Raw genomic sequence first — 10,349 nt, forward strand, 5'->3', positions numbered from 1 at the left:
GCATTAGTTTATTGCATATAAAAATATATTATGAGACAATTGAACAAATGAAGGGTGATTATAGAATGCCTACCTTGTATAGGAAGGATTAACAAAATAACCCCAAATAGGCCTACGAATGGCGCATAACCACCAATATCGTATAAGAAATACATAACAATACCCAACTGCAGGGGTACTAGCCATATATAATGCAAGAACATAAATGCTAGATCAAATCTTGCGACGTCGTTTGATAACAGGTTCACTAGTTTTCCTGCAGCCACATCCCCCAGGGAAAGCTGACTCATGCGCAAAACCTGAAATACATTTCATTAGAGAAGCATTTGTTTTTGAATTATTTTTTAATTTTTCATGTTCATGGGCTGTTACTAAAATTATTTTGTAACACATTTGAGAAACTATCCTCAGATAAAGTAATTTTTTTTAATGCGTGTCGCTCACAAATTAAAAAGCTAAAGTTCCGAGCGGCATCACAATTGGTGGGAGGAGTGGGAGGCTCCTTTGTACATGAAGCCGTCTAGATTATGGGTACCACAACTGTGCCTATTTCTGCCGTGAAGCAAGTAATGTGTAAACATTACTGTGTTTCGGTCTGAAGGTCGCTGTAGCTAGTGAAATTACTGGGCAAATGAGACTTAACATCTTATATCTCAAGGTGACGAACGCTGTTGTAGTGCCCCTCAGAATTTTTAGGTATTTCGAGAATCCTGAGCGGTACTGCATTGTAAAGGGTAGAGCGCATCAATTCTCATCAGTTGAATGTCCTGCTTGTTACTACTTGTATTATTACATATTCATTGTCGTTACTATAGAGATATATACTAGAGAGGATAGTAGATGTCATTAGCCCAGTATTTTCACTAGGTACTGAAACATAATAGGAATTGAATAATAAAATACTAAGAACTGCTTTACAGCAGACAAAGGTGAAGCTATGGTATCCATCTAACATCTGACATAGCGCGTCATAAAAATTTCTTTTCTTTAACTGGTTTTACTTCCAACTATCTTTACATATTGCCTTAGATATTATAGTTTTCACTGTTTTCTCAAATCTTTGTTTTTTTATTTTTTTTCATTATATTATGATGAATGAGCAAGAATGTCTATCAAAATAATTAATTTAATTACAATGTATTGAATCAACATTATTTTTACGAATTCAAAACATCTGAGGGCCTACCATCAACTTTTAATAAGCGATGCGGATCCGATGCAGTTCAGTTTAGGTATCAAAACTGAATCGCTTAAATTCGTACCGTGAAGTGCCTTTTACTGTATGGCGTTTGGACCGCTTATGAAGAATGAACGAAATTAATAGGTCTGTGGTTTGCGGTGTGAGAAAGAGATGACGCTCTACAGTCGTTACATAAGTTTGTCTCTCTTACTCGAACCATATGCGTTGCGTTTCGAAACCTTAAATGATATGATTTTAGCGGTTTTTTTGCATAGAAAATACTACATTTTAAAATCGCGCTTTATGGCGTTAAATTATAAACCATTAAGCCCTTTTTTGTACTTATTAAATAATAGTAGATAGTATAAATAAATATAGTTCTTTGAATTACAAATTAAATGTTTGCTCAGGTGTTTTCGTAAAAATAACGAGTTATGAACACACCTCCATTAATGTTTGATTTGACAGAAGCACAGAGTACATTTTTTTAAATTCGTTCTTGCGAAAACAGGCTATAGTGGCTATACAGGTGTCTTTAGTATTTTCACAAAAAAGTCCAATAAAGTACATAAAAAGTCATCTCATCTTTCATCAATACAATTTTCCTTTTCTATATGTTTTCACTATTTTTTAAAATTTATTAACAACACGATTCACTTTCCTCTAAGGAAGTAGCAACCTTTTTCGAATCGCTCACTTTGACTATGTGTCAAACCGAAAGCAAAAGCTATCCAGTTTAGGTTAATATATTACCTCATGGTACGAATGAATTAACGAACTAAATCAGTTTGCAATTCAATTGACATCATTTTTGACTTTCAGTTGCATCATTGCGATTTAATTAGTTGATTTGACGTTAACCTAAATTAGATAGCTCTAATCACGTCGTGGTACGAAATAGCAAAGCAGTTCATTTGAGGTTGTCAATTGAATCGCAATAAGAGTTCATGGTAGGCCCGCTGATGTAATCTATCTTTAAACACTATGTTAAAAAAGCCCTGTACGATAATTGAACACGGATATGAAGTTGGATACGGAGACACCACTAATAATAAAATAAAAAAAATCAAAACCCTTAGATTAAATGCTATAATAAAAATTGTTTTCAAAAATCTTGAGAACTCCTGACTTATTTATTCTATCAGTAAACTTAGGTAAACCTATCGAATAGAATAAATAAAAAATAAAATAATGATAGAAGCCCTGGCCTCGGTCCAATGTCGCATGAACTGCGCGGCACGGCAGCTCAAATGAATAAGGCGAGCAATGTTTATTATTAATCCAATACATTCGTTTTTGCCACCACCCGCCCGCCGCCCGCGCGCCCTCTGCAGTACATGAATGAAATGGGTGTGTGGGCGAGGAAAAATTAAAATGGCCGCAGACAGAGGTGTCCAAACTTTTATAATTGGCTACGTTAATAATCTATTTTTTACATTTTCTAACGTGATTATTTCTTGAAAATCTATTTTTATTTGCTCTCACTACTTGATACCAATATACATCTCAAGACATTGTACAGGAGATCCTGTATATACATATAAGGGATTTCCACCTATGTATTGACTTATCACTATAATATCTCTGAAGTTATAAAGCGTAGAGACTATCAGGTAGAAATATTTCTTTCGCCGAGTAAGGTTCAGCTACGATTAATGAAATCCAAATGGGCAAATGACAAAACATGACAATAATTTAAGGACACCAATAAATTGTAAGAAGTTTTTTCTAGATTTTTTTATTTATTTTGTAGCACTTATGACTTCATCACCACAATGTGTCTCTGTAATGGTTAAAGAACTTTATTCTCATTAAGAACAGAACATATTCACTTACATGAGAAAACAATATAAACAATAGGTATCTTATTCGTAGTACTGCGAATCTATACAAAACAAAGTGGGTAGAAATGAAAAAACCGCGTAAACATTATGATCAACACATGCATTAAGAGCTACTAGATACGGCATGGCACGTCGGGGTAAGTATAGTTTGATGTATTTTTTTTTATATTTTATGTATTTTATGTCATGTAGAAGAGTAGGGATAGCATTTAAAGTAGATATGTATAGTAAATATATATGTATATTTCGGTAAGTTTTGAATTGTGTCTCTGTAAAATAATATTATTATGTATGCCACTTACCTTTCTATAAATTAACGAAGAGCATGCTATTTTCATCTTCAAACTGAACCGGCCTACGAATTGGCCATTGTGATGTTGAGCCATGAACCCGACAAAGTTACAAGCCAGCATTCCGAGCGCGTAGTAACCAGCCTCGTCTCGAGTTATCGCGGCATTGACAGACCAATATGTTAGCAGTTGTGTAAATAGTATCGGCTGTACGGTCCTGTTACAAATATTTACAAAATTCTCAAATGAAGATATTGGACTATCGTCTAATATATAAAACTCTCATGTCGCGGTGTTTATTCCAAATTTCCTCCAAAACGGCTGAGTCTGAGATTCGGCTAACATTTATTTTTCATACCCCTAAATGATAAGGGTGACCCATATATTTTTTTTATTTTTTCGACAATTTCTTTTTATTTTCATTTTATTATGATTCAGCATTGAAAAATGCATATAACTTCAAATTATTACCCTTCTATAATCAACCCCTTTTTTTTAATCACTATTTTTTATATTATTCTGTTCCATCCACAGATCTGCAATAGGCTTGCAAGATAGCAATCGAATATAATGATTATTGTAGTAAATTAAAAAAATAAGATAAATTTTACTAGCAATACAACGTTTGCTGGGTCAGCTAGTAATATATCCTTAAGCTAAGTGAAACGTATTTTACTTTGTTAAAAGCAAACGTATCGGTTTATGTATCCAAACACCGAAATGCTTTATGTTTGTTTAAGTATAAAAGGTAACAAACACTAACCTCGCTATTGTGTTAATGAGAAGCAAGACAGCTCCGGGCATGTACGCTAACCAAAATGTGTTGCTTAAAGCGCGCCAAAGCGACGGATCTCTGCCATCTCTTAGTGCTTTCTCATATTCTTTGATCCAATTCCTGCACAATGAAAATAATTTAAATGCTAATTTAGAGATGTCTTCGTAATGCATTTGGTAATTTAAAGATGAATTTATTATTCACTTCACATAACTACATATTATAGATTAATATTATGTGCGGCCACAGTTCATGGCAATTTTACCAGGCATCTTTCAATATAGGTGTCACAGACTGCCTGGGGACAGAAGAAACAGCCGCTAACGTTCTGTTGAGTGGAGAGGTGGCAAACTACAGGGCAAAGCACCTGGGCTCATCAGGTGCCCTTCGGGAAGTCTTCGGAAACGTTGAGAAGAATGGGCGCAACAAACTCTTTTTCATCAAAAATATGTCTTACAATTAAAATAACATTTACAAAGTAACAAAGTAACATTGTACAATTAAACTTATTATTTAATAGCCTGAAGGCGGTCGCTCCATTCCCAATCTGTGGTATCATTAAGAAAGTCATTTATGTTATAGTAGCCTTTACCACACAAACGTCCTTTAACAATTCTTTTGATTAATGTAACATTTGGAGTAGTCTCTACCACCCCCGCACTCTCGTGTGACGAAGAAGAAGTAGTACATGTTATTGAGAATAGACTGTTATTAACTAAATTGTATATTCAATCCTGTGCATCAGGCTAGGTAATAGGAAGTGCTGAGCCAATCGCCCATGGACATCCGCAACACAAGGGGTTAATAGATGCATTTAAGTTGCCCGCTTTTAAGTTGGGAGTGTCTCTAAGGTTCTTATCTCTAGAATATCTTGAAAGTCCCTAAGTAGTATCGGTTTTTTTTATATGAGAGGGGGCAAACGGGCAAGAGGCTCACGGGATGGGGAGAGGTGAGGCAACCGCCCATGGACATCCGCAACAATAGGTGTGTCAAGAAATGCGTTGCCGGCCTTTAAGGTGGGAGTACGCTCTTTTCTTGAAGGTCCCTAAGTCGTATCTGTTCGGGAAGACCGCTTCCGGTAGTTGATTCCACAAAGTGTGCGAGGCAAGAAATTTCGAACAAAACGCGCGGTTGTGGAATGCTAGACGTCTACGTGATGCGAATGGTACTTTGCACGTAATGTCCGGTGCTGGAATTCGGCCGCTGGAATCAACCCGAACAGCTCCTCTGAGCACTCCCCGTGGTAAATGCGGTAGAAGATGCAGAGAGAACCCACATCTCTGCGCAATGCTACAGAATCAAGCGGATCGGAGATGACTTGATCCTCGATAATTCGAGCCACTCTTCGTTGTATGCGGTCAAATGGAAGAAGCTGGTACTGGGGAGCACCCGCCCAGAAGTGAGAACAGTACTCCATGTGAGGCCGAATTTGCGCATTATAAAGTTGCAGTCGGTGGCTTTTAGTGAAGTACTGTCTCGCCTTACTGAGTACACCAAGCTTTTTTGAGGCCAGTTTGGCCTTCTCTTCCAAGTAACCACGGAACTGAACGTCGCTCGATATATCGACGCCAAGTATGCCAATACAGGCTGTGGCAGTTAGAGGAGTGATCTCGAATCGAGGGGATACGACAAAAGGAGACTTTTTGTGGTGAACGCACAAACTTGTGTCTTCTTGGGGTTGAATTGGACTTAATTTTGTCGGCCCGATTCCGAGACAAAGCATCGAGACTATGCAAAGCAGTCTCGATTTCAGACACAAGTTTGTTCCGGTTCTCGTCGACGCTATCCCGGGACAAACATGTGTCTGAAATCGAGACTGCTTTGCATACATGGCACGGCCGGTGTAAGAAGCATACATTGTGCTGTCGTCCGCATAGCAATGAATATTGCTGATTTGCAGCATATCATTGATATGCAGAAGAAACAGCGTAGGGGATAGCACGCAGACTTGCGGGACACCAGCGTTTATGGGTTTTAAGTCGGAGCATGCACCGTTGATAACAACCTTGATGCTCCGATCAGCCAAAAAGCTAGTGACCCATTTGCACAACTTCTCGGGAAGCCCATAGGATGGCAGTTTAGCTATAAGCGCTTTATGCCACACCCGATCAAAGGCCTTCGCTATGTCCAAACTCACAGCCAAGGCCTCTCCCTTCGACTTAACCGCTTGCGCCCATTTATGGGTGAGGTATGCAAGAAGATCACCAGCTGAGCGACCCTGACGTAAACCGTACTGACAGTCGCTGATCAGCTGGTGCCCCTCTAGGTATCCCAAGAGCTGGCGGTTGATGATCGACTCCATTACTTTGGAGAAAATGGAGGTAATGGCAATGGGGCGGTAGGTGGACGAATCTGAGCGTACACTTTTCATAGGGATCGGGTGCATTAAAGCCGCCTTCCATAATTTCGGGACTACGCCTGATGAGTAGGAGAGCCGGAAAAGACGGGTAAGGACCGGCGCCAGTTCCGGAGCACATGTCCGCAGCACTATCGGGGGAATGCCATCGGGCCCGCTCGATTTGTGAATGTCCAAGGTGAGAAGCGCCTTAAGCACGGCGCCATGCCGGATTTTTACCTCCGGCATGTATGACTCGCACCGTGACATATGCGGTGGTGGTGCACCTTGGTCATCCAGAGCCCAGGCGATCAGCTTTCTCTTTCGCGTCATGAGCCAGCGAGTCATCATCCCTGTGCAGTGCCTTGGCGAGTGACCAGAACGCACGAGTTCCCGAGGGAAGGAGTGCAAGTCTCTCGCCAATTCTGCCAATGTGCTTCGACTTCGCGTCAGCAATAACTCTTTTGAAGGACCTGGAGGCATGATTGAAGTGTTTTTTAAGTTCGCTGGAATTCCCATCCTTAGATACCACTGCATTGACCCAAGCCTGATAGTACTCCTGCTTTCGGCGAGAGGCCATTTTGCAGGAGCGGTCAAACCATGGTTGGGACCTGCCACCGATAGGCAAAGAGGAGGATGGAATGAAGAGTTCCATACCTTGCAGTACCACATCAGCAACAGCGTCAGCAGCGGCTTCTGGATCTCCCAGTGAAAAACAGATCTGCCTCCACGGGTAGCATGCAAAAAAGCACCGCATCTCGTCCCACTCTGCTGACCTATAGTGCCACACGTGGCGACAGCCTAAGAAGCGGGGCCGTGTTAGGCGCGTGATCGGGACGGTGCTCCGGATCAGGCAGTGGTCCGACGATCCCAGAGGAGGGTCATCGGAAACTAGGTAGCCGTCCGGATGTGAGGTCAACAGAAGGTCCAACAGTGAAGGTGTATGATCTTGCACGTCTGGGATTCGCGTTGGTGCAATAACCAGTTGCGTCAGACCATATGCTAAGGCGAAGTCGTGAACAGATCTCCCTGCATGATCGGTGGTACGTGAGCCTAGCAATTCGGCGTGGTGGGCGTTGAAATCGCCAAGAAACATGATCTCTGCAGTGGGGATCTACTCCAACACGGAATCTGTAGCCATTTGGATGTGTTCGAGGAGCCGGTCAGTCTCTCCGTTACCGCTATGGGACCTATACAGGCTTGCGTAGATTCGCGGATGGTCATCGCAGTCTACACGCAGCCAGACGATGGATAGGTCCTGTCCTTCAAGAAAACTCAGGCGTCGAGAACAGACATCCTCCCAGACATAAACGCATACGCCAGCCCATGGTATAAAGGAGTGTTCCAAATTATACCCCGGGTATGAAAGGTAAGATGAATCAGCCAGGGAGGATATCTGTGTCTCGGTTAAAAAGAGCAGGGCCGGCTTCGCCGTCTCCAGATGAAAGTGGACGGCATTTAAATTTGAGCGAAGCCCCCTGATGTTGTCAAAGTCAACAGCGAGTGTCGAGGAGGGTGGTTTGAGCCTCCTGCTCTGTTTGCGCTGAGTCAGCGCAGATTTGCCCCCTCCAGAATACGCGGGGCAGCCTGGGGCACCACTATTAGGCACAGGCCCTAATTGTGGACGCCCAGGGACGGATTCTCCAGGGCTGCATAGCCTGGTACCGGCCTGGAGAAGTCTATTTTTAGTCCGTGCTGCCATTTGTATTTGGGAGGGGGGGGTGTAGGCCTTCGGACACCCCACTCACCGGACCAAACACAGCGGCATATTCGCTATTTCACGCCGGTTTCGAGTGGGGGAGTGGTATTTCTCCGGGCGTGCCGGCCCAATTCGGTTGTGTCCGTGAGGACCCAACATGGCACTACCACTCCGGTTCGGGAAAAGTGTAGCAGGTAATTGATTCCAAAAAGTGGCTGCGAGTTTGATGATTTTGTAAATTCCACTAAGTCAGTACTCATTACTGACGAAATGGTTTTTAGTGAGTCGGCGACAGGTGGTGGTTTACGAGTGGGAGGCACCTTTGCACAGGATCCCGGCAGATTATGGGTACCACAACGGCACCTATTACTGCCAGTAATGTATAAACATTACTGTGTTTCGGTCTGAAGGGTGCCGTAGCTAGTGAAATTACTGGGCAAACGAGACTTAACATCTTATGTCTCAAGGTGACGAGCGCAGTATTAGTGCCGCTTAGATTTATTGGGTTTTTCAAGAATCCTGAACTGCAATTTAATGTGCAGGGCGTATTACCAACAGCTGAACGTCCTGCTCGTCTCGTCCCTTATTTTCATAAAAAAATACCTTTTATTGATTTTGTGTGTGTCAATTGATCCTGTCAACACTACACACTGTAACTACAATAAGTAGTACTCAATAACTCTTGTAGTTTTTTTTATATATCATTTATTTATAACTTGCTCGTGTAAGTCATTATGCAGACAGTATGCAATTGTTTGAATATGTTTGTTGCATCACTTCCATACATTGTACGATAAATTAATTATGAAAAGATAAAACTGTAAATGTTCTCCTTACAGCTCTTTTTTTTTCAGAATTTGGTGATTAATGGATAAAGTATAACTTTTCACATTGATAATTCTTTTTTTTTATGGAAAAGGAGGACAAACGAGCGTACGGGTTACTTGGTGTTAAGTGATCACCGCCGCCCACATTCTCTTGCAACACCAGTGGAATCACAGGAGCGTTGCTGGCTTTTAAGGAAGGTGTACGCGCTGTTTTTGAAGTTACCCATGTCGTATCGTCCCGGAAACACCGCACAAGGAAGTTCATTCCACAGTTTTGTAGTACATGGAAGAAAGCTCCTTGAAAACCGCACTGTGTAGGATCGCCACACATCTAGATGGTGGGGATGATTTCCTAACTTGTGGTGTGTCGTGCGAAGGTGGAATTTGGCGGCAGGAATCAGGTGAAACAGCTCTTCGGAACATTCCCCGTGATAAATGCGGTAGAGGACTATTATTTAACCTATATGAATAAAATTATATTAATTTGATTTGATTTGATTTAACTCTTTGGATACTATTTTAAATTGTCAAATTGAAAGTAATATTTAGTCTTAGATTAAGGATTGGTTTTCGCTGCGCTCCAGCTAGATACCGCATGCGTAGTCGCAAAGTGTGGCAACTGACATGGGGCATACTTGAGCCAGTCTCGATCAATGTGTGACTGACGTGCCACATGTTATGTAAATTTTTTGCTTATAATTGAAACTAAAATGCCGGGTTGCGTAGTAAAATACTACTACAAGAAATAATAAAGACACTGGGATGACATACCATCACTAAGTGTTTTGTATTTTATTAATTTCAATGTAAAATAACACAATATGTTACAAAATTGAGTGTCAAGATGCCACGCACACAAGCATCTAATAGTTGCCGTAATAAAAAAGCTATTGTTCTCAGGTAGTGTGGTATATTGTCAGAGCACAGCGGAGACCAATCCTGAATCTACGTATTTAGTACTAAATTTCCACTAACCGTTCAAGCTTTTCACCAAGATCCTCCGAATCGTACGGCTTATTCGGTATTATGAGATCGTCTTCTTCAACATCCCTCTTGTTACCAATCAGAAATATTGGAAGCACCCAACAAATAAAGAAACTTGAAAACACATTTGGCTTGCTTCTAACCTTAACACCTGCCTCAGTCTTATTAACGTCCATTTTATTTCTATCCATAACACTAAACTAATAATTTATGACATGTACAATAGAGACGACATTCGAAGTCGTTGTGCTAATAATGATCACTCGTCATCGTATTACACGATAACAATTACAGTATATTAATCAATTTAGCACAAAAAACTTTTATCGAAGATAAGGCTTAGTGGTTATTATATGAACAAACAAGGTTAGCGAGGCACAAATATTGAGTAATTAATGTTGAAACTGATTCACTT

General features: G+C 41.0%; 1 protein-coding gene across 2 annotated transcripts in view; it reads right to left on the minus strand.

The window, feature by feature from the left end:
- Positions 1 to 10,187, minus strand: part of LOC126971331 (ATP-binding cassette subfamily C member 4-like) — a 41,997-nt gene extending 31,810 nt beyond the window's left edge. For both annotated transcript variants that reach the window (XM_050817570.1, XM_050817572.1), the window contains exons 1-4: positions 9,926 to 10,187; positions 4,078 to 4,209; positions 3,327 to 3,531; positions 74 to 299 (exon numbers count right to left, since the gene is read on the minus strand). In XM_050817570.1, the coding sequence (XP_050673527.1) occupies positions 74 to 299; positions 3,327 to 3,531; positions 4,078 to 4,209; positions 9,926 to 10,125 (763 nt within the window). In that variant the 5' untranslated portion in view covers positions 10,126 to 10,187. The remainder of the gene's footprint in view (positions 1 to 73; positions 300 to 3,326; positions 3,532 to 4,077; positions 4,210 to 9,925) is intronic.
- Between the last annotated feature and the right edge of the window lie 162 nt (positions 10,188 to 10,349).

Source organism: Leptidea sinapis, chromosome 23 (assembly GCF_905404315.1).
Source record: "Leptidea sinapis chromosome 23, ilLepSina1.1, whole genome shotgun sequence".
Lineage (NCBI taxonomy): Eukaryota > Metazoa > Arthropoda > Insecta > Lepidoptera > Pieridae > Leptidea > Leptidea sinapis.